The sequence below is a fragment of the Dendroctonus ponderosae genome, unplaced genomic scaffold, assembly GCF_020466585.1.
Source record: "Dendroctonus ponderosae isolate FM_Combo_2020 unplaced genomic scaffold, Dpon_F_20191213v2 Dpon_F_20191213_1, whole genome shotgun sequence".
NCBI classification, from domain to species: Eukaryota; Metazoa; Arthropoda; class Insecta; order Coleoptera; family Curculionidae; genus Dendroctonus; species Dendroctonus ponderosae.
The window spans coordinates 25311921-25335545 of NW_026017110.1; the positions used below are offsets into that span (position 1 = coordinate 25311921).

Genomic DNA, 23625 nt, shown 5'->3' on the forward strand with positions numbered 1-23625 from the left:
AAATGCTTTAACGTGACAAAAAGACTAGTAGCAAACTAATTGTGCGATTATATAAAAGATAATAATCAGATTAATAGGGATTTGTTTTCCACTCGCATTTCCGGTCCATATGTTAGTTATTAACAATTTATTGCCAAAAATTCAATGCGATGCGATTTTTGTCTTTTTGTTTATAATATTATATAATAATGGAGTAATCGGAATGCCCAACGAGATGATTCGTAGAGAATAAAAATGTCTACAAAATGAGGGGTTGGCATTAAAACCCGAAGTAGTAAATAAATTTCCATGAACAGTTGACAATGTACACTTTAGTAGCTATTTTTCCGATATTCCTTGCCAGAGTCCTTACTGTACAGTTGCTGTGTAAACAGTAATATAAATTAATACTTGCGACGAATCATGTGCATTATTAATAATTGAGTTTGTTTTCTATCAGTAAAATTATGTAAGCCCAATCAAAATATTTAAATATCTACAGCTTACTATAGATATAGTCCATTAAAAACCAAATGTATCACTGACGCAACCTAAAATGCGGACCGTTTTTCCTTCCGACAATCAGATCGCAAATACCCATCGAATAGCCAGCAAAATCGGAACATGATCGGATACAAAAACGGAGACGGATCGGGCAGGTAGCGGAAAGATGTGAACTACGTGATTTTGCTCTCAGATCTTCGTCCGATTGTATGATCGGAGTCGGATCGGATAGATGTGACCCGGCCTTAATTAGTCTGATCTGAGTGAGTACGAGTAGTAATGTATTCAGATCCGGAGGTTAGGATGGGCGACTTGACTCTTTCCGAACGAGTACCTACTCGAATAATCGTTTTATAGTTCGGTTAAGTAATTGTTACTTCGGACCCGGATGAGTAGCGAGGGCAACGAGTACGGGAGTACCAAACATTTCCTGTTTTCCCAACACTCCTCTAAAGTAACGTCAGTCAACACCTCTAATCCAAACTGTCCAATTGACCATGAAAGGCACTTATGCCAACTTGCACTAAACTTCTTCTAAGCACGTCCTTACCTAAGTATACCTTAAAATCTAAGTCCGACTTAAGCTTCAATGAGTCCACCCGTTTTTCACGTGTTCTTAGCTAAGCTTCAGGCAATAACCGGCAACTCTGTATTTTTTGTTCTGTTCTGTATGTCTGTGTTGTTTCTAACCAAAATTCGAGATCGTTTTAAAATTTTGTTTTACTAATGGCTGCAAAACAAAAATGGTCTACTAATTTCAGGGCTCCTGAAAGAGATAGTCTTTTAGAGCTCGTCGCGTTTCATTAGAAAGCGTCTTCCCAAGAAAAGCCGCCAACATGCCAGAAAATAACGGGCGAATTTAATGCTATTTGTTAAAACAATTAATAATTAATTTTTAAACAACAATTCCGCGGAAGCACATTTCCAATCAGAACAAAAAAACTTTATAAAACTGGTGGCGGACGAGTTGTGCCTTCGGTTCCAAGGGGCAATGCAGATAAAATATTATTATCTATTGTAAATAATAAAACCTTGGATGACGTGGATAAATCGCTTGCTCCTTTTGCTGGTGATTAAAAAAAAAACAGCCAAATGAAACTCCGCCATCTCTCAATTTCTCAATTAGTCAAAAAGGGCGTTCGTAAAACGTTGAAATTCAAAATTCATTATGTACGTAGGTACTTATTTTTTGAAAATAGGACATTATTATTACACATTTATATACGTTTGCTGTATATTTGACTAACTAGCGACTGAAGTGAGGTTGGAAGAAGGCTAAGTCATGCTTAAGTACTCGAGAACGACGGCCATTTGCACCAGTATTCCTTAAAACTTATTCTTAGCTAGGGATAACTTTGGATTAAGGTTAACCCTAACTACAGACAGCTTTGCACAGCTGCCAATTAAGTGATACTTAGCTAAGATGAAGTTTTACCTGACAACATTGCTAAAAGTGACAAACTGGCTTTTGCTCCCGCCTTTTCTTTCCAAAATAACCTTTATCTTATAACTGAATTCGAGGTTGCCGTTCCTGTTTACGTCTCAAATATAATTAATTCATAATATATTATATTATAAAGATGGAGTCATTTGAGAATAAAAAACGGACTACATTTTTCTTATAAGGAAAAACCTTAGACTCCCAGTTGGAAGCGAACAATGCTATGTTATGAAGAGGAGCTTCAAAACATTTTAGCCAAAAGAAAGCAGGACCAAATCATGTTCGAGTTTCAGTAGGAAAAGTTAAAATTGGAATACTTAAAAAACACTTAAGCAAATAATGCTATTTCCCATTTGTTTTAGTAATGCATTATAAGTTATTTCAATTTAATAATGAACTTTAATTTAATAATATTAGTCCTTTATCAAAAGCATTACTTTCAATTCAATTAATCGCTATTTATCAATGAAAATGAATAGGATCAGTTAAGTCCCTCCTAGTTTGATTCCCTTGCAACAATATATTGTTTCTGTTATATATGTGGCTTATGTTAGGTACTTCATCTTCTTGCATAAGATGTATGAAGCGTTCAACATCTTCACGATCAGGTGGCTGATCCTCATTTTGCTCTCTACTCAATTATTTTATTATTAAAACCGTATCTATTTTTAGACGAGAACCGAATGCAAGGACTTCGAATCCTCTTTTCCAGATATCAAATATCCGCTCAACTATATTTCTTATCCGTATATGCGACTCGTTGAATAATTGTTCTGCGCGATTTGCAGGCTGTTGTAACGGAGTTAATAAATACGGCCTTATGTTATATCCTCCATCGACTATAAACAAATTAACATCGTTTAAATATACCAGAGTACATATAAATAGATAGAATAGACCTTCCTCTTCTATGAGGTTCGATATGAAAAGTGCGGKGTACTTTGACACGGAACACGTTGAAAAAACAGAACATCATCAAAACTATCAAATAATGTGTTTTCTCGTAAACTAGTCTAGGAACTCGCACATGGTCGCTGTCATCATTATCAAATAACAGATCATTACTTAACACATTCATCATAAAATGGTTTAGTTCACGGAATATACTAATTATTATCGGTTGATAATGACAAATGGGCTTGTTTCCAACAAAATACTGCAACTGCAAAATTATGCAATATCAGTTCTGTTTGAGGTTAGTCTTCAAATCTGACGTTAGGTTCCACTTAAGCGGCACTTCATCTTCCCCTTAAATTATTTGCCTGTTACGGTTCGCCTTAACGCTAGGTGACAGTGGTGCAAACGAATTATGTCATTTAACTGTCACTCTTATGTTAAGGTGAGCCTTATGTTCACTGGTGCAAATGGCCGCGAGTACTTAAATTTAAGATTTTCAAAAACGAACTTAAGATCGTGTCATGGGTTGGTGCAACCCATTTTTGCAGTTAGGCTGGAACTTAATGTTAGGCATAACCTTAAGTATTCCTTAAATATTTGATGCAAGTGGGCATTAAAGAACCTCGAGAACAAAAAGTGACTTACACAAACACGATTAGCGAATGACACGGTTAAATATCTTCCTGTCAGCAAGCGGCACTCGGATATGGTTAGTGAGGTAGTGTGGTGGCCACGCTCAATCATACGTTTACTTGAGAGGTTTTGAGGCACTCAAATGGCCGTCCCGTCGTACTTACAGCCGCCAACTTCGTGGTCTCAGGGTAGTATTTCTGTGCGATGGCCGCCGCCACACTGGGAGGCTCTGGGGCGGCGGCCACTGCACTTGTTTTATTATAGGCCTCATCTAGGGCCGAGTACTTCATGATCAAACTCTGGATCTCTTTACGTTTGGTCTCGCGTTCGGCTACTGGATCTGGGACGGACGGGGTTGGGGTGACATCGTCGTCCTCCGAAGGCGACACGGCCGTGCCCTTCTTCGTCTCGGGGTCTTCGAGAACGATACACTCGTTTGCCATCGGTATTTCCACAGCGGTTAACTTCAGATTGGTCGTTATGGATGTCTTTCGGTCGTTGTGCTCGCTCTTTCCAACCCTGTGCGGTTTCGACGACCGCCTCGGCCGGAGTTCGGAATGGTTGGATCGGTGTCGCACCCGGTAGATCGAATCTCTATCCAGATACGAGTAGGACGGTTCCGGGTAAACAGCATTTTTCTTCTGGTCGCTGCTCCGAAATGGAGTTTTCTCACGTTGCACCACATTGTTACTGTTGCTGTTTACATATGGATAGGCCTTCTCACTAAGTTGCAACACATTGGCAGTGGTACTGCTCTTGGCTAGTCCTCTTCCTATGGACGGTTCAGGCTTTCGCTCGCTCTCCCTCCTCCTGCCATATATGCGATCCAGAACCGAACTGTACTTGTCATCACTGCGATTCTTGCTGGCAGCACCTTGGAAGTTCGGCACCACCGTGCTACTCTTGCTGGTGGTTAATGGATTGGGGTGGTGGATGCTTAAACGGGAACCTCCCGCTGTCCCACTCCCACTGCTGAGGCCGTTGGTGCTGTTTTGCAGTTGCCGCTCAACCGTGGCGGACGGCCCTCGCACTCTAGTAGTGATCTTTTGAAGCAAACTTGAACAGGAGTCGCTCAACAGCTGAGCCACACTATGCGTGGAGGACCGTGTGTATCGCGCTCGACGAGTACCCGCTTCTGAGTTCGATCCATTCTTGCTACTGGCCATAGACGGGCTATCGTCTGCCAGTCTTCGCGCTGCTGCTGGTCGGTTAATCCCAGTCGTGGGCCGATAACTGCTAGAACCCAGCCAGGAATAATCCGGTACCGCTCTTGAGCTATGGGAATGGGTCGAGTACCGCTCCCCTTCGTCGTAATAGGCGGGGCGGTACCTGCTATAAGACAAACCCGAGGTGTACATCGGTCACAGTGTTTCGCATTCCCTTTGTGCTCAGTCAGAGTGGTAATTTTGAAGCCGTTTCGCTCGTCAATTCTAAAAATACCATGACACGGTCAGCTAACGCGTACCGTCGCGACGCTCGCCTTCGACTGAGCGCCGAGTTATAATTACGTAAATTTAGGTGAGCGGGAACCGAAGGGGAGAAGGGTCGAAAATAACGCGTGTGACAAACAGTAGCAATAGGAGATTTTTTTGGGAATCATCGCAAATAAAAATGACGCACGATGCTTTCGAATACTGGCCAAGTAAACACAGCCGCCACACTCAGGACACTAACCTTGAAGAACACTTCCAGAAGGCACTGCTTGAAGGTCTTAAGGTACCGAGACTTTCGTGAACCCTTCCCTTTGCTATGCATTTGGATGCCACTCTTGACGACAATCAATCTCAATTGCAATCAGAGCCTCTTCACAGCCGGTTAAAAATAATTTCAATATCTGATTCGTCGTGTGTTCCAATTAAAGTGCCACATAAATTATGTCCTGGTAGAGTGAAGCGCATTGCAGCGCAGTACACTTTCCTTCTGCTTCTGTAGAACATCAACAAAGCGCAGCCGATATTTATAAATAATATCTTACACAACACGAGGGCAAACTGCACAAGATTAATGAAGAAAAGCAAATCACCCGAAACAGAACCAAATCAAACTCGGACAGCGATAAAGCGGCTTCTACTTACTACTGGACATCACCAGGATAAACAAGTGCACACAGGGGATCGCGGAAAGTAATTTCAGTTCAACGATTGTCGAGGGCCTGAATAGCGCTTCTTGGCGTGCCGCTAATTATATTCAACGTCTTCTGGTTTGTGCATGTGGCCATATTTTCCTATTTCAACGCACAGGGTCGCCACACTTTTATACAATCGAACAGAATAGAATGGAAGCTAGACAAGAAATTCCTAGAAGTTTTGGAAAACTCAATAGTTTGATAAACTCCAAACAGTTGCACATCATTAATACGTCCATCTCCACTGGCAAACATAAAAAAATTAAATCTCAAAATGAGAAGAACCACAGTAGTTTTTACAAGTTGCAGGATGCCCAAAGAAGCAGTTAAATAATTGTAATAAAGTAGAAAAAGAAGTTTGAAAGAAAGCCAAATGAAACTTCACAATAGAATCGGAAAAGTGTTGCTCCAATTGAAGGATTCGATGTTAAGCGCCCTAGTTCAGCAAATAATCAAAATAATACCAAAACCTGATCCATAGTAATTTTTGATTTTTTTTCCTTTTTCGTGGTTTTATCTGCAATTTCTCCTAAAACCGGTGTCAAACTAGTAAAAAAAAATACATGTAATTTCTAAATACAGAGTGCGCCGACTAAAACGAAACAAAGCTGTTTTCTCGAATGATACAAGAGTTAGTACCCAAAACAAACATACAAAATGCTATCCGTTAAATCCTTAGAGTGTAAGAAATTGAATCTTTGTCTTACCTTCTAGAGGGTTTTGGGGATTATTTGGCGGAGGAGTGGACAATACTGTCGACTCGGACTTACCCCATAAGAAAAACCTAACGGAGTCAAATCTGGAAACCTTGCAGGTCTTTCAAAAAAACCCAACTTAATGACCGGGGAAATTTTCATTAAGAAATTGCCAAATTCTAAAGCCCATTGCGATGGTGCACCACATTGTTGGAATATCAAAACATTTTTTAAATAATCTGGACTATTTTCTTTAACATCAACTAATCGAGAATAAGCGAAATCTTCCAGCAAATGAAAATAAGCCTGGCCATCAGACTACCGGCAATAAAATATGATCCGACAATACAATTCCACCCAAACGTCCAGACTTGAATTAATATCTCCAATTTTTCTCTCCAAAACATTTTCATCGTTGTCGCTTAATTTCTTGGACAAATTTAATTTTGCAGGTGTGAAATTTGTATGATTTTAAAAGTGTCCTAATGCTGATTCGGTCTATTCCAGAGAAAGTTTGCAACTGGCGTTATTGGTTCTGATTGCCTGGATCTTAGAGGTTTTACTATTCCCCGAAGCGGATTCAAATATATCCAAACTTCTGCCTTTTAAACACCATAGTTAAGATCTACTTTTCAAAGTCCATAATTTTGGGTATGTCATTTACAAGCTAAAATCATATAAGAGCTTGCAGCTTCGCATCGCCATCGCAATGAGGATTCTTGCAGGCGCTTTATTTCACGTTTACGATTTTGTCGGAATTTCAAAAATAATGATAATCACACGACCAATTTAGCTGGAAGTTGCAAAAATTTGCCTGTATTGAAAAATTAATAATCCAACCTATACGCAAATATTAAAATTGAAGAAGGAAACTGTTTAATGTGATTAGATAGGACACAGCCTAGTAACAAATCCCACAGTATTGAAACCCATGTGAGAGATTCTGAGATCCAAACATTCGTAAATTATGAACAGAAAAGACATTAAAAACAGGATATTACCGACAGTTGTAACAATGCCAAGACACCAGGAGAACTGATTTTCAAAAAACGACGTAAAAATAACTCACTGACTAATACCCATACAACCTAACTAAGCTATGTAGGTAGGTAGAATTGCATACAGGTTATCATCTGTTCATAGGGCCTTTTTCGTCCATCCACCAAACACTGCACGTGTATGTACACGTATTCAAAATGTCGTCTTATACATTTACATAAATACAATTCAGGCCGGTTATTAGCATGCGAAATGACGTTCCAATCACGAAAGGTCCAAAGTTGAATTTAAACAAGCACAACGCGTTGATGAAGACTGGCAAGAAGCCAGTCATTACTGCTTTTCCATGTATATTAAAGGTGGCTTTGATTATTGGAATGTTAGGTCAAGGTGAGTATAATGAATTACTGGCTTTAGCTAGACCCTCGAGTTGTTCGGGGTGATTCAACGTAGAAGCCATAGCAACATGGAAACGTCCATGTTATTCCATAGAAAACAGGTAATTATTGGTGAAGTCAAATAAACAAAAAAGCATCTCTTCTAAGGCATTAATAATTAATAGAAAAGGGACAAATAACGCGGTCCCCACAATTAGGACTGATAGACGAGAACTCTGATGGGAATTATTTGAAAACGTTTCAAAGACATTAAACAGTCATGGTCAGTCGCGGATCGAAGAATTGATTGTTCCAACGGCTAATTGAATGAAAACAATAATTAATGCCACTAATGATGTAGAGCCAACATATATTTAAAAACCCGCGTCTTATAGTGGCTATTAACTAGTGGCTTTGCGTGTTTTAAAGCGACAAAACAAGCATCTGCAATAATCAAAAAAACTGACACGTATACACAAGCGGTTTGAACTAATAGTAGGTGCTTTGAAACCCTCCCCACTAAGGTTAGTGGTAAAAAATTCAGAATTAAATGACAGGGGCAAAAATTGAAATCGCACCTCTTCAGAATAGATCGAAGAATCATAATAATCGCTTTCCGAATAACTCGAGCCACTCTCATCTTCATCGCTATAGTCGTCTTGGTCCGATTCATACGAGTTTACGTTATTGTACTGTTTTTTCACTTGGCCTGATTCGATTTTCTGCTCAACTAATGCCTCCTTTCCAGATGTGTACGGAAGATCCGCAACTGGGAGTAATAAATTAAAAATAAACTGGGACAACAAGTGATTAAAAATTGAGACAAAACCAGAAGTCAAGAATAAAAGTGTGAACAGTCAAAAAATAAGACTGTTTTTGCGAGTTTTTAAGTTGAATTTAATTCAAACAACTGCTTACTTCTGGGAGGTTTAGGCAAGGCGGAGAACAAGGCCTGAGCGAAAATTCTTGAGGCCGCTTTTCGTTGGGAGGCCGACCAGGGTCCCAGCGAGGCAGGAGAGGCCACAGTAGCAGACATGTGGGCAACGAAAAAAGTTCCTGATCGAGACACTAATTAATCAGAAATTCACCTCCAAAGCGGATGAAGTGAAGAAAACACCGCTGAACAAAACAAACGAAAACTATTGCTGACGTTGACAGTCCGAGCAAGAACAGTACGCTTTTGAACTGTCAACAACACAAAGCTGTTGACGTTTGCCAACTTTAATGTCATAGCCAACTTTAATATTTGACTGTTTATTTACATTCTTGGGCCTTTTTTGATCTTTCAACAGTGGGGTTTCCCTCAGTTCATCCTTTGGAAAACCAAAAACAAGCTTCAGAGAGACCACGGCACCACATGCCTCAATATTAATGGTTTTCCTGACTTAACCTAACCTAGTCTCATGTAACCGGTCAGGCCGAAAAAAAAATCAAAACCTTATTCACCTGTACGACAGCAAAAGCGATCCCACACAAAAACTGACGAATACCTTCTAGACAAGGGGAATGTTCAGAGTGGGTCGAAAATCACCCATTCAAACGGGGCAAAGCCTGGCCTGCATCGCAGGGGCCCGCGTCGCGTTTTGGCCGCATCGAAAGTGTTTGTCGAACTAGTGGTTCGTCACTGGAATATTTTGGAAAACACAGACGATCAGACCGAAAATAGACGACCTCTCAGTGAAGCCGACGGATATCACAACGCTCCATACGCAAATCAAATGCGCCGCGTCGCTACTGCTGAGACGAAATCTAAAATTGGGTAACAAAGCCGCTGATTGGCAACCTGTGACTTGAAACAAAGGAATTCATTTTTGCGAAAAAGTCGCTGTTTGTAAACTCGACCGCATGAGCTAGACAAACTACTCAGCATTACGCTACAGATGTTTTTACATGATAATGTCTAAGTTGGACCGGATTTTTCAAATTCTTTAATCATTTTAGTCCAGGCGCATTGCACTGAAATATCCGCTATAAGTTTAAAAGCTTTAGAGCGCCCATTTTTGTTAACATATAAAAGTAGATTGAAGCCTACCAAAAAGCAAATTGTTTTTCTCGATCTAATCAGACTAATATCGACATTGTACCAGTACCCGACCGCTTAAAATGCAATTCATTATTCGTTCAAATCAGCTCCATCTAAATACGACTTATGTAAATTTAACGTTCGTAAAATTCAAAAAAATTCCACTATACAAAGGGCTCAATCAACAAGTACCTCAGGTGCCAAAATACGCTCTAAAGTGCGACTCATTGAAACCTGAACTCTAAAGCATTTGGTCTCTTACCCCACACTACAATTTATATCAAGAAAGAGCACAGCCGTTCGTTTGCGCATCACAAACGAACGACGGGCGCATCAAACACCGATACTGACCTGATCTTCTGAATGGCTGCGCCGATGGCGTCTTTGCGATCGGCTGCTCGGACGCTCATGACGGTGCCTGTTGCGCTTCTTGCTTGTGGGCGACCTGCGGTGGCTGCGCTTGAAACGACGCTCCGCGCTCGAGCCGCGTTCAAACTGTCGCGAACGATTGTTTCTTTGACTGCTGCAAGAGGAAATACAATCTAGGGTTTTTCGACCAGGTTTTATCAACTAGTACCATTTGAAAGTGGCTACTATCACATGCTGATCTATCATCGACGATCAAATGCAGAATATATTTGGGGATTTGCAAACGGTTGTAGGTGTTTGCGTGTCGCTACGGAACTATTAAACACCTTACTCAAGACAATGGAAGGCGGGTTGAGTTATTTAAAGAATGCAACCCACGGTCTTGATTGAGGTACACACAAGTTATATCACATCAAATAGCTGATTGAACTAAGACGGACAAAATGTCTTTAAAACTTACAAAAATACTCACTTCAAAAAGTTAATTTTTAATTGGCAAACTGCTCCATATATTGGAAAAAATTATTTATAAACATTTACCCGCCGTTAATTTATAAATGAAGCAAATGCGCGGGTGTATTACAAATGCCCGTTCAAAATGCACCCACTGTATAGCGCTCAAATATAAATTCGATATAATACACAAAAAAAGTGAACTGCCCAAAAAAACATTTAGCGAGACTGCTGGCTCTAAATCAGGATTTCGAGGAGGCCATAAATTGATAGTTACCTTGAAAATACACAAAAATATACTTTAAAATACCATTGTCAAATATATTTGACTTCATTCACTCACTTGATTAAAGTGTCTTAAAAGTGAGCAGTCGCTCTTAAGGGTGTTCATTAAAACTTGATTAACCAAGTAGTTAACAGTTTGCTTGACTAATTATGCTTGCAAACGCCATATGTTGATGCAGTTGAACTTCTATTTATAATCGTTAAATGAATGAGTCCTAGTTGTTCTATTTCCACCAACATTCAATTAAAAATTTGCATTTTCCTAACAACGAAGCGACTTGCTCTGAACGTACAAAAAATTGTGTTTGCTGAAAAATTACATAATACATATCGATAGATGCAGGCAATTAGAATTGTGCAAGATGGAATAAAATGAGTAAAAATAAGTATAATGCAGTAAAAACCGTCGCTTCTTGCATCGTTTGTAAATTGTTTACAAACAGTAAACGCACTTGGCTTAATATAAACTGCTGAACAAAATGAACGTTGCACAGCCAAATTTGCCCTAACTTTGGGACTGAATAAATTCTGATTGTTTTAAGCAATTTGGCTTGTCTAATGTAAAATTTCACAAAATTTGACATGCTCCAGTTCTAAGTCCAGGTACATTTTAACTTGCATTTTTAGGCAAATATATTATATTTTATAATTTTATTATTTAATTATAATAACTTTTAAGCAACATTTTTTGGTGTTTGATCACTCCTAACTATGATACTCACTCTACAGAACATTCGGAACAAAAAACACTTGCACCATAACCAATAAAATCAAAAAATAAAACTGCACACTTGAAAAATAATGAACTTTATTATAAACATTTAAAGTGGAAGGCAAAAAGCGAGAAATCCAAGGGCACTTTCAAACTTAGCCTAGCTTAATATTAGTAGTAGCAGTATTGTGGGGGGAGCCAACAATGCTACTGCTACTACCAGTTTAATATTAACAAGTCGACCTTTCTTCAAGAACCATATCCAAATGGACATTGTATTTTTCAATGGCTTCATCGTTGACACACCAACATTTGGCTTTCGAAGCTCCCGCACTAGTAGGTCTTCTATACGAAGCAATTTGCTTCAGAAAGCGGAAAAGTCCCGCTTTGGAAATGTCCACCGGCAGTCCCTTATTAGCCATCAAAGTCAAAAACTCTTCAATTACAGTGCGTTTTTTGTTGACATTGCCATGCACTGTTTTCAAGAAATACGGGACATGTTCGCAGGGAAGTTCTGTCGGTACTTTGACTTTCAGCGTTTTCTTGTCGGTGTTGGTCCCAAAGACACTCAAACGATCTTTAATTTCTACTGGTTCTTGAACAAGCATTGCAAAAGGTTGCAAGTAGCGATAAATTGCTTCGTCGATATTATCGTTTCCTTCATTAAACCAAATGCAGCCAATCGATCGTGACTTCAGTTTGTGGGTTTTTGACTTTATATCAAGTTCAAATTCGTCTTTCAAGAGCTTAAGTTTTTGCTTCAAAGACTCGGGCGATAAAGGAGCATTCTCCTCATCGTCTATTTCGTCCTCGCTCAAATGACCATGAGGCACAAAGAATTCATTATCCACTTCGTAGTCATCTTCCTCAGTTGCGTTCTCTTTGTCTTCCTCATCTCCAGATACGTCTAAAGATTCTCCTTGTTCTTCATCTTCCCAGTCATCATCTGAATCTTCCTCATAGTTAAAGAAGTCAGTGTCTTCCGCAAATGGTCTGCGAGGTGTCACACGCTTGCTAGTTTTACGCCACGTTCCATAATATGCCGGTCGTCTATTTTCGTGGAAAAATAAAAATTTCACTTTCATTTTCTGGACAACTCCTGTGTCTTCACAAATAGTTTGCCCGAGTACTTTATCATCTTCCACAATTGTCACTTCGCCTTCAGACTCTTCATACGGCCAGGTTCGACCAGTAACACCCGGTTGGTATTCTCCACTCTTAAGGCATTTTAAATAAAATCCCAGATCACCGTTCTGGCTTTGCATGGCTGAATCGAGTAATTTCAATTGTCCTTCCGTTAAAGGTTGACGCCTGCGAGGAGGCAACTTCATATCCGACTTAACTGCAAACGGCATAAAATTAGAATTAATTTTTTCAGCTTTTGATTGGTTGAGTTCTTCGGCACGCTCCTCATCAGTTTTCTTGAAGAAATTCTTAAACAGTGCGGCACTTTTTTGTTTTAACTCCTCCTCCTTCTGCTTTTCTTTGTTTTTTTCTTCGATTTCCTGCAGTTTTTTCAATCTCTCCTCTTCTTTTTCTTTTCGTTTTCTCGCTTCTAGTTCCTCCTTTTCTTTGCGCTTCATCTCCTTCTCCTCCTTCTCTTTCTGCTTTTGCTCTTCCTTCAGTTCCTTTTCCTTTTGCTTGAGTTCGATTTGCCTTTGCTTTTCCTCCAGCTGCTTTTGCTTTTCTGCTTCCTTTTGTTCTTTGAGTTTTTGCTTATCGGCTAATAGTTTCGCCTTTTCCTCTTGTTTTTGCTTCTCGCGCTCCTCTTTCTCGTGTTGCTTCTGCTGACGCTTTTTTTCCGAATCCAACATTTTCTGGAGCTTTTTTGGAGTTACATTTTTCTTCGGCGTGGAAATAATTTCTTTCTTGTCATAAATCACTTCCATCATTATGGAATCTTTTAGTGATTCGCTTGTTTCGGCTTTTAAAATAACACAGTCACTATCACCATCTGAACTTGAACTGTCTAAACTCTCATCCGTAGCTGAGGCGTGTGGCGTTGCTGACGGTGTGGCTTTCGTAACGTTTTCAGTTGCAGCAACTTTGTCGACGATTTCCAGCTGATCATCGGCAGAACTAGAAAAAATACGTTTGGGTAAAGTCTAATATTTCCAGGGCACGTCCGCAAGTCGTCAGCTCCAGCCCGAGACCAAAAATCTCGCCTTAAAAACACAGATATAAAAAAATAATTATTCCATTAGCTAATTTAAGGACAACGGTAACCTGATTGAATAAACTGCAAGTGATCTGTACATTATTCCATGGGGGTATTAAAACACTCATTAGCCTAGTAATACTTTATTGCATCTTATCTACAATATTGTCTAGTATCTAGTCTTACAACTAAGGAAGCATGGTAAACTGGAAAAATCCAAAGTGTGGCAAATGTGATTTTGTATGTGGACTTGTAGCCATATATTTTGATGTAGCCATATATTTTTTTATTAATAAGTAACTTTTTTGCCTATATCGAAAAATATCAATGAACTTGGTCAGATTTCAAGAACGCAGTTCAGAACATCGATCTAACGTGAAAAACTGGGCGTTGACATACAACAAAATACAATACAAATAAAAACAGGAAATGCAACTGAACATTTTGTTAAAAAACCTAAGATTCTTCAGCTTTTACTTTCTCTCTAAAATACGATTTAATAGTGTTCACTACCAATGTATATGCATTGTCTTACCTACGGCTTCACTGGAGGATCCAAGCTTGCAAATACACACGCAGATATCAAAAAAGTTTAACAATCAGGTTACCGAAGAAGCTTAATATTACCTACCGTAGATTCGGTCTAAGGTGGAAGTGACAACATGCTTCGTTAAATCTTCAGTTAATTTAAAAACAATAAATGATTCCGCATCAGGAGCAGCCAGCAGCATTAACAGCTACTACAACTTGCAGTAGCTTTCCATTGTAACACTTAAAACCAGACATATGTAGCTACAATTCCCTTAATTACAAACGAATATTCTCAACACTTCACTTTCACAGTAGACCAACCGCTTGGGATTTGAGTGAAAACAGCTTTGCTTCCAATCTTTGATATAGCTGCAAATCACTAGCGCGATTTTCAATGAAGCATATTAACAAAATTCGACAAGATGAATAAAGAACTGTAGAAATAAACACAACTAAAGATTCTGAAGTAAATTTCTGCTCTTCAACATCTGGGAGTTGAGTTTCCATTTAATCCCGCAATGTGGCGGGATTTCCCACAAATACTAACTATTACATTAGCATATTTGGTTCAAAAACACGCACGAACTGAATAAATATTTTTTGGCAGCAAATTAGTCAAATGAAATCTGGAAATATGTTAACACAGTAACGGTTGTGGCTCAAACGTGGCCAAATTAGGTAAATGTAAAGCTTGCGGTCATTACGAAAATTTACGATCTCCATGCACATGGTAATGAATATACACTTTTGACGGTTACTTACTTGGCCAAGTAGGTCGAAAGTTATATTTAAACATTGAATATTTTTAAGGCGAAATTTGAACATACTTAATTTGCTGCTGATATGAAACCATGTTGCACTTGGGCAACCACGTTGCCATTGCAACATATAAAACTTGGGGCTGTTCGTTGCTCATTTGCAGGTGCATCTTGCTAAAATCCGACAGGAGCGTTTCCTGCCGATGGCTTCTGTTCACTTCGTAGTGAACGGCGTAGGACACCATCTTAACAGCTTTATCCAATTAACGACACTATTTCACTTTGAGCAGAGGCTCAATAGTGCATACTTAGAACAGTCACTGTTGCCTTTAGCGAAGGAAAAAACCAGGAAATATATGAGCAACGATCTTATTGGATTGCTTTTGATAGACACATATGTAGATGCATCAAACTCCCGACCGGATTAAAAGTTTCCCAATTCACCAAATAGCTGAAGTTCTGCGATTTAATTAAAATCAACCACTTGACCTTGTTAAATCAAGATAATTTTTTCACTTGCCTGTTATAAACACGAAACAGATCAATGCCAATGCTTTGGCGGACGATAACCTTGGGAGGCCACACATACGAGTATTCATATACCCGCCTGCAAGACCGTTAAGATCATCAATTTTCTACAAATTAAAAATAAGAGAAATTTTTGAATCACAATGGAAATCGCTCAAGGATGCATTAACATCAAACAATATTTTATCAGTGCATTGTATGAACAATTACACGTTAAGGCTTCAGCAGGAAAGGAGCAAGAACTGAACAAGAATACAAATGAATTCGACAAAAGACTTCAATCATCCAACGGAAATAAGAAAGTAGAGACTAGAACCTGGTTTCATTTGGGACGTAAGCCAAATTACATGCCTAAAGAAAAATAACTCCGACTCCAAATCTCCTTTTTTTTCATCATTTCAGTGTCAGAAATTAGCAATGAGTTCAAGTGCATCGAAACCGATCGACAATTCCCCAGATATGGTAACAACCGCAGCTTGTTCTGGTAAAATTATGAGGCTATGTCAAGCGACAGTCTGTGAAAAACATTGAGCAGCATTAGCCGATTTTTTCTAGCGTGACCTTTATCTTACATTTTGCGGTTATAAATTGTTTTATTACTGATTATACAAGGTAAAAATACACGCAGCAGCTTCTTAACTGAAACGCCTAATGATTCACTCGCGCCAGTTCATACTTCCTTTGTATACGTTTACTTGAACTTTCGTCGAATTCTTCTAACCAGCTATTCAACCTGATCAACAGAAACATTTTTGCCAAGGAATTTTTCTTTCAATGGCTTTTCTGAAAAGTAATTAGAAGTAATTACCTCCTGCCATCCACCTGTGAGAAACATCTCAAAGATTGTCGTAGATTGCCGAAGAATTCGACGCATTTCAAAATCTTCCCACCCTATTATTACATGCTGCAATGAATTCAATGATCTTCAAAGAAGCGGCCTTGCCCTGAATGAGATATACGAAGGTTCTGCATGGCATGTTGACATGTTTTTCGAAGCAATGCGTCCGTATCAGAATCCATGTATGGACGACTTGAGGGTTGTCGAATGATGAACAACTATTTTCCGTTATAATGCGAGTGAATGGTTCCAATTTTTATTTGCCGATACAAAAACTATTCAAAAAATATTTGTGAACTGTGAAGGTGAAACTTGAAAATCTAGAGCAGAAAATGTTCTGACTGAGCGGCTTCCGGAAGTGGCCACATTTTCTTGTTTTAAAGTTCGTTTTCAGTTTCTACACGGAATTCTTCATAATTTCAGGTATCATAATACATGTATGTTAAATCGTAAAAATTATCTTTTCCTCATGCAAAGACTTAATTACCTTCTTTGAAGTGGGTTCTTTAAAGAAGCTTTGATTCGCATAAAATTATTCATAACGGATACCATCTGTTTACATACAGTGAGGACCATCAAAAAGTATTCGAAAGGCTTTGTAGTTTTCTATTTAAAAACCAATTTGTTCGATTTTTTTCGTGGTATCTTCAACCGTTCTTAACCGGTGGCTTCACCACTAATTTTTCCAAACACCTAGATTTATCTCAAAATAATTAGGCTTTCGCGGCCATCGCTTGAAATTGGTACGATTTTTAGGAGTCTCTGCAAGCACGAAACCGTCAGAAATAAATTGTTTTTCCACGTTTTATTTTGAGCGTTGTTAAAATATAAAATTAATTTTGAAATATTTAGTTTTGTGTGGACTTATGTTTGAATGGCAAAAAATTGTTTTTCTTAAGTCACAAAATGATTTGAAATGTTCACTGCAGGGTAAGAGATATTCAGTAGTACAAACTGGCACAAAACTTTGTTACGGTTAAATGACTTTTCAATTAGTATTTTAAATAACATGTTTTTCTACAACATATGGGCAAATAGAAAATATTTTCGGCGATTACAGAAAACTGCGTTAAACTTGCGTTTGACCTGCGTTAAAAAACTCCAATTTGAAAAATAAGCAATGAAAGCACAGCCGCTAAGAGATTGAAGTCAGAGTATCCAAAATGAGAAATATGAGCTCACAAACAAAAAATTTGTGATTCCAGTGTTTTTGTTTATTTAAAAACAAGACCATCAACTTTCTGGATACTTTTGATGAGCCACAATGTATAAAAATAATACTTAAAATTAAAAAATGTTGGAATGTCCTATTTAGATAACTGCAAATTTGTGGGATTTTTTAATTTTAACGAGTTGATTTATTGAAATTTACAACGACGACAAGTAAAACATTCTAAGTTATGCTGAGACGCTCAACAAACGACGATTCTTTAAAAGTACATTACATTTTTATCGAGAATGTGCCTATTATTTTGAGAAACAATCACCAATCCCATAAAAGGAACTACAGAAATAAAAAATGTGAAAAAATGACAAAACTAACATTTTGGCGATACAATTATACACAAGGGATGAGCCATAAATACAATAAGCAGGTGTAAGCATGAATAAGGGGTTTTGTGCTTTGTTATTTCTTAAAATTAATTCTGCTTGTTCCGCCACTTAATAAAAATATTCAAACCAGATGGATAATACGGAATAATGTATTTTCTGTCATACGAAGGCTTGCTAAATATATCAAACGGATAATTAATAATGCTTTCAGCCCACCTCAACCTAAGCAACTGCAGATTTACCAGTAGATAGAACAAAACCAGAATCATTGATTCTAATAAACTTTGAAAGCAAATAGATCCGGAAAGCTCCACTTCAATGATCAATGGATACTGATTTTTAATTACCCAAGTAAGAGTTTGATCTAAAAATAGTGACAATAAATCTTTTAGTTAAACTAAGCAATCGTTTTTTGAATCGAAAGGGAGCTTCATGTTCCTACTCTAGCTTGATTTTTGTTGGTTTTGAATCCATATTTTGGTAAAATTGTGCATTATTGGCCATTCACTGTGTCCAATAATATTGTTGCTCAGACTCAATTCACACTACACATCTCACAAAACCCAACTTGAACTAATTGAAGCTGCAGCTGGTACCTCATCTTGAACCCAACCACATTGAAATAAGGAATTTTATGTTCTGACGTTGCAGATCGGAGGCAAACAAACCCCCAAAATATCCATAATCTAAACCCATTGTGGTCCCTAACAAAACCTGAAATACCCTCAAATGCGGATACTTTCACATACCGCCTTCAAATATAAATTTGCATTTGTTTAAATGCTCCAGTGCTCATCAAAGCAATCCAATAAGATTATTCGAAACAGAGGAGGACAACGTCCAGATGAAAGTCCCAGATCTATTTAATTATAAGCAGCGACTTATCACCCCGATATCACTAACCCCTTGTCACACGATGCACATTGATCAGGGTAGTACCGCAGGACTACAAGTTGCACGAAACTGCAGCACATTCGCAAGTGCAGCTTGAAAGCACGCCGAAGAACGACTGAAACCCGGCTGCTGCTGCTGAAATTAACCATCGAAAACAATCTTTCAGGGCGAGCAAGATAACAAAGGAAGGACACACTGGCATAAACGCGATTCTGTCTTGAGCCACCGTCTACTGGAAATTATCGGTATAGACTAAGCTCGCGGTTGAACCTTGCTAAATTATTATTATTAGTTTTTTTTAATGTCGAAAAAATACGTCGATTTAAAATAAAGTCTTAAAAACTGTAATTGAACTGGCAAACTTTCATTAACTCTTAGATAATTATTTCATTTAACAAGCAATAATGTATCATACACCCGAATTAGTGCGCATAACCGACTTAATAAAAACAGAAATTAAATATTTATAATAATGATACGCTTAACGCATTTTAATTATGTAGGAACGTCCCCTTAACAATGGCCGATTAATAAAGCATCTAGAACACACAGATATGCCGGATGTCCATATTTCTCCAAAGAATCGATTGGTTGGGACTCACGACTTCCACAGGCACGTGTCTTCGCATTGTCTGTCCAAGAAACGTGAACGATGGCATAAACAAGGTGTCGCCCATTTAAGATAACGTGATGTGAAGTGTGGAATGTTTGTTTTTATTCGCACAATGATCAAAAGGAGTGTACTGTTATTGTTTTGAATTAATCACCAGACGCTGTCGATCCTGCTTTGTTGTACAGACAATTGCCACAAAAGAAACTTTAGAGCTCACTGTGAGGGTACAAGAAAAGTGATTTTTTCTTAAAAATTTAGTGTTTGTTTGCTGCAGAAATTTCACCTTGCATAAGACGAAATATTTTAAAGTGTTCCATGCCATTTGGCTGTAATTCTCTTTCTTTCTGTAAAGTATTTCTCATTAAATTGCGATAATTCCCGAAAGATTTTCTCGTTGAAGAATCCCTTTTATACAAGTATTTGTTTAAAGTAAGAGCAGAAATGATTCATCCAGATACGCCTTTGTTGGCAAATAAATAGAGCTTAAAAACAGGGTAGCAATAACAAATATTCAAAAAATTCAGTTTAAGATAAATTTCAGCCAATCTGTATGAGTTCGTTGTAAAAATAATTTTTAAAACTGGATGGAGAAGAAAACGTTTTCATGTAGTTGAAGAAATATACTCGTAGTTAGAACTTCCAACACATATACATTGAAGTTGGAATTGCAACTGTCCCATAAAAATTGGTAAGTTATTCCATCTGGCCTAAAACAATCAGATAATTTCTTAGATCCTTTGCAAACTTTGTCTTATAAAAAATTACGCCATTTTAAGAGACAGAAAAGAAATATTTTCAAACCAGTGTCTATGTTACTGTTATTTGTATTTTGAGTAGCCGAAGCAAAATGTCAATTCTTACAATTGCCAGTTTTGCCAATAAGAGCTCAATAAAGTTTTTTTATCACAAAATACATGAAATCGTTTTTTATAGGTTTTTTTCAACATTCAAAGTTTATCAAATATTGCAGATCCCAATGGCGGGGACGTGGAATCTTTTGAAGCATCCCAACATTCTTCATGTTCCTTTCATTTCATCAATCAGTTGATGGGCTAGAAAATCACCTCATACACAAGTCTTACAAGTAAAGAAATTGAAAATAATCAATGTTCAGTTCATGTAATTTAACATTAAAATTGATTGCTTTCTTTGCCACAATAAATACGTTAACAAAAAGTGGCCGTGTTTGAATCAGAACTAATATGATTTACGGTAATTGTTATTAATCGACATTCAATTACAACAGGCACACGTGCGCTTGGATCACGTTTTAGGAGTTGAACTCGACTAGGATAAAACAAACTGATTTGCTACTTGATTAAAATCGACACTTGTTGCAGAAAGTCTTACCAAATGTTTTGAAAACACATCAAATTTTTCTGCCCCATACTGCTACTTAAATAAATTCCCAATTCGAAGCATATCCAGATTTAGACCAATAGACATGTCCGTCAATTACGGAAGGAACTAATATGAAAACTCCGATAAGACATTATCGACGAAAGGCACGGATTATACTGAAGGGCAATCATGCGTTTAGGTCTGGATTATCTATGCTATTTAGTGCACGTCGGCATTACTGAAGCCATCCAGGCAAATTGAATTATTTGCCTAGTTGGCGGAGGCGCCAATAAAAAAGGCTTTTATCAGATTTCTTACACCAGGGAGCAGCGATTAACTGATTAAAAAACGGGGCAAAATGACTGGGCGAAGTTAAATGTTCATTTGTGATATAACTGTGATATAAAAAAATCCAGATTGGCACAGCCAAACATTTCACATCCAAGCAATTTAACCCCATACAGTTTGCATTAAGGTGCAGCATTCCATTTCACAATGTAGCCTTTGAATTTCTTTCTCGAATCGCCTTATTGGAAAGATGCGAATGAACTCTCCAACTGGGCAGGCTGCACTCAAGCCGGAGACTCAGACAAACAAGCAAATTACGAGCCAATAATTCAAAATGCAGTATATCTCACGACCCATGCAATGTCTTGTTACGTGATGCAGTACCCGTAGATGGCAAGGCCGAGGAGCTGCTCCGTAGGTCGAGAGCCTGTGGAGGCGGATTTATACCAAGTCCATCCCAGGCACAGGAAGAGAAAGATATTTGACGTATTCACTTATTGTCCAAAAGGGTAAGCGACACCTTAGGGTGAATGATCGGATGTTTAATGAATCAGCACACGCAGAAACCACAAAGAACATATTCAATATAATTTTCATCTCATCATCAATTCATGCAAAATCCAACCGTATTCATCTGAATACAAATAATCGCCATATTTAACGCATACCCTATTGCAAATTGGTTAAAAATTATGCTTTGTAGGAAGTTATTTCGAAATGCAGCAGCTCCTACGCACGTGATTATAATAAGTTACTAATTAAGGCCGCCCATTCCGCATGGACGGTTGTACTAAAAGCGAAAGTTCCTGTAGACGTGATAAAATACCATATTGAAAGTGGCCCAGGAGTCCAAAAGCTACGAAAGAAACATTAAGTTGCGTTAAACCATGTTACGGTTGGATGGCGCCTTATTATGTCATTTTAATTACTGTCCTTATTACGTCGAAGTAATAAATTAAGTATTTTTATCATTTTTTTCTCAATTATTGTTCCTCATCAGATCGTTACAACTCGGCAAATTACTCAGTAATTTACCTTTAATAAGACCATATTTGTTTCCAGTTTAAATTAGCTTTACGGTTCAATACGAAAACCATATTGCTCTATAAACTCGAAGAACTTTCTATCATTCGCAAAGCGCCCATTATACACCGTAACGCATATGGCTAGAAGGGAAGTATTTTTAGTTGTTTTTTTTTTCGTATATTGTTCAAAAACATGTGCATTACGCGCGATTCTATACACTGCTCGTCCAAACAGCATAGGCAATTTTTTACGAGTTAGATCATAATATTGATAATAGAATTCAACTTCGTCCTGTCGGTTATGTCCTGGACATAAGTGATTCAAAAGTTACATTACCTGATTGATCTCTTTTGAGGGCTGGCAACTGACTCCTCCAAGCGCCTCCGCTTTCCATCTTTCTCATGAGAACTGGGTTTCTTCGCTTTGTCATGACCTCGGTCTCCAGAAAGCGACCTGGACCTCGTTTTTGATCTACTTCGAGAGTGGTGCCTTTTTCTTGATCGGGGCATCTGTAAATAAAAAGACACGCTTTTAAATACATATTTAATAGAAGGTTATTGGTACCCAAATAACTATGGTCTGAACTAGAAGAAGCTGTGTTCACTGGCTTTTTGTAATTGGAATATACAGGGTGTTTGGTGAATTGAGTATTAATCAATACAAGAGTTGTGATAAATTGTTGCTTTCAGTTCAAAAACTGTGACAGCAGCTCAAAAAACTTCTTCAATGCGAAGAATTAACTACAAATGTATCTACATATAAAGTACTGTAAGGGTGGGTAATGTAAACGCTAAACGGCGGTTGAAGTGCCGGTTCGGTGACGGTTGACTCAACCCAAAGACAGGGTTCGCTTGAGATTTCAACCAGGAGTTCGAAGCAGTTAGAAGCGTGGTGCACTCCACGATCAAAGAATTTTTAAGGAAGGATGTCAAGAACTCATCATCTGTAATGTCAAGAACATCAATGAATGGGTCGCAAAAAGGTAAAAGTAATGGAATGAGCAGATAAGCAGGATGGACCACCGAAGACTTGCGATAATCGCTCGCGACAAGTCCCCATTGGGACGAAGAGACGCTGGGCGCCCAGGAAACGATGGAGCGACAGCCTCACGCAAGTGAACGATAATTGAGCAGGCGATTCGCCTAAAATCAAGAATGAAGAAGAATAATAATCTAAAAATGATACCGGATGATTTGGCTTAAACTGTTTCGGAATGTTAAGTTCTAAAGGAAAAAACCGAAATACAGTTGAGTCCGGATATAACGAACTTGAAAAATGAACTAAAACTGGTTTGTTATATCCGGAGTTCGCTATAAGCGAATAATAATACAAAAACACGTGGTTTATTTTATTTCGTTATTTTTACATATAGTAAAAGTTAGTAGGTATGACTAAAAAGAACACAAAAAGATAAACAAAATTCAATTTGAAATCTAATTCATAAAGTCTGTAATTTTTGTTTGTACATTTCTGCTGCAAAAATAGATGTTATTTATGCAGTTTTCAAGATCACAAAAGGGCTCCCAGATATGATTAGGAACTTGGCGTGATTGTAGAAAATTCCGAGTTTCTGACACTTTTTTTGTCATTTCAGAAATGGTTGG

The 23625-nt window shown here is 38.1% G+C and overlaps 3 protein-coding genes across 11 annotated transcripts in view; all 3 read right to left on the minus strand.

The window, feature by feature from the left end:
* The window catches only part of LOC109544314 (probable dual specificity protein kinase madd-3), a 20505-nt gene extending 15397 nt beyond the window's left edge, over positions 1-5108 (minus strand). Inside the window, exon 1 of one of the 2 annotated variants that reach the window (XM_048661517.1) lies at positions 3619-5108. In XM_048661517.1, coding sequence (XP_048517474.1) covers positions 3619-4812 — 1194 coding nt within the window. In that variant the 5' untranslated portion in view covers positions 4813-5108. The remainder of the gene's footprint in view (positions 1-3618) is intronic. The other variant, XM_048661518.1, reaches the window with a different exon arrangement.
* Positions 5109-5205: 97 nt separating this feature from the next.
* Positions 5206-10008, minus strand: LOC125502657. The gene is made up of 4 exons (XM_048661532.1): positions 9097-10008; positions 8569-8706; positions 8229-8419; positions 5206-5380 (listed from the first exon to the last, which is right to left on the minus strand). Exons 2-4 carry the CDS (start codon positions 8684-8686, stop codon positions 5327-5329), a joined length of 363 nt encoding a protein of 120 aa, XP_048517489.1. The 5' UTR covers positions 8687-8706; positions 9097-10008; the 3' UTR covers positions 5206-5326.
* A 1563-nt stretch (positions 10009-11571) lies between these two features.
* Positions 11572-23625, minus strand: part of LOC109544311 (chromatin assembly factor 1 subunit A) — a 15457-nt gene continuing 3403 nt past the window's right edge. For 3 of the 8 annotated variants that reach the window (XM_048661519.1, XM_048661526.1, XM_048661520.1), the window contains exons 2-3: positions 22358-22530; positions 11572-13571 (exon numbers count right to left, since the gene is read on the minus strand). In XM_048661519.1, the coding sequence (XP_048517476.1) occupies positions 11723-13571; positions 22358-22530 (2022 nt within the window). In that variant the 3' untranslated portion in view covers positions 11572-11722. Of the gene's footprint in view, positions 13572-15008; positions 17136-18608; positions 19026-22357; positions 22531-23625 lie in introns of those variants that run through there. The other 5 variants (XM_048661525.1, XM_048661523.1, XM_048661524.1 and 2 more) reach the window with 5 other exon arrangements.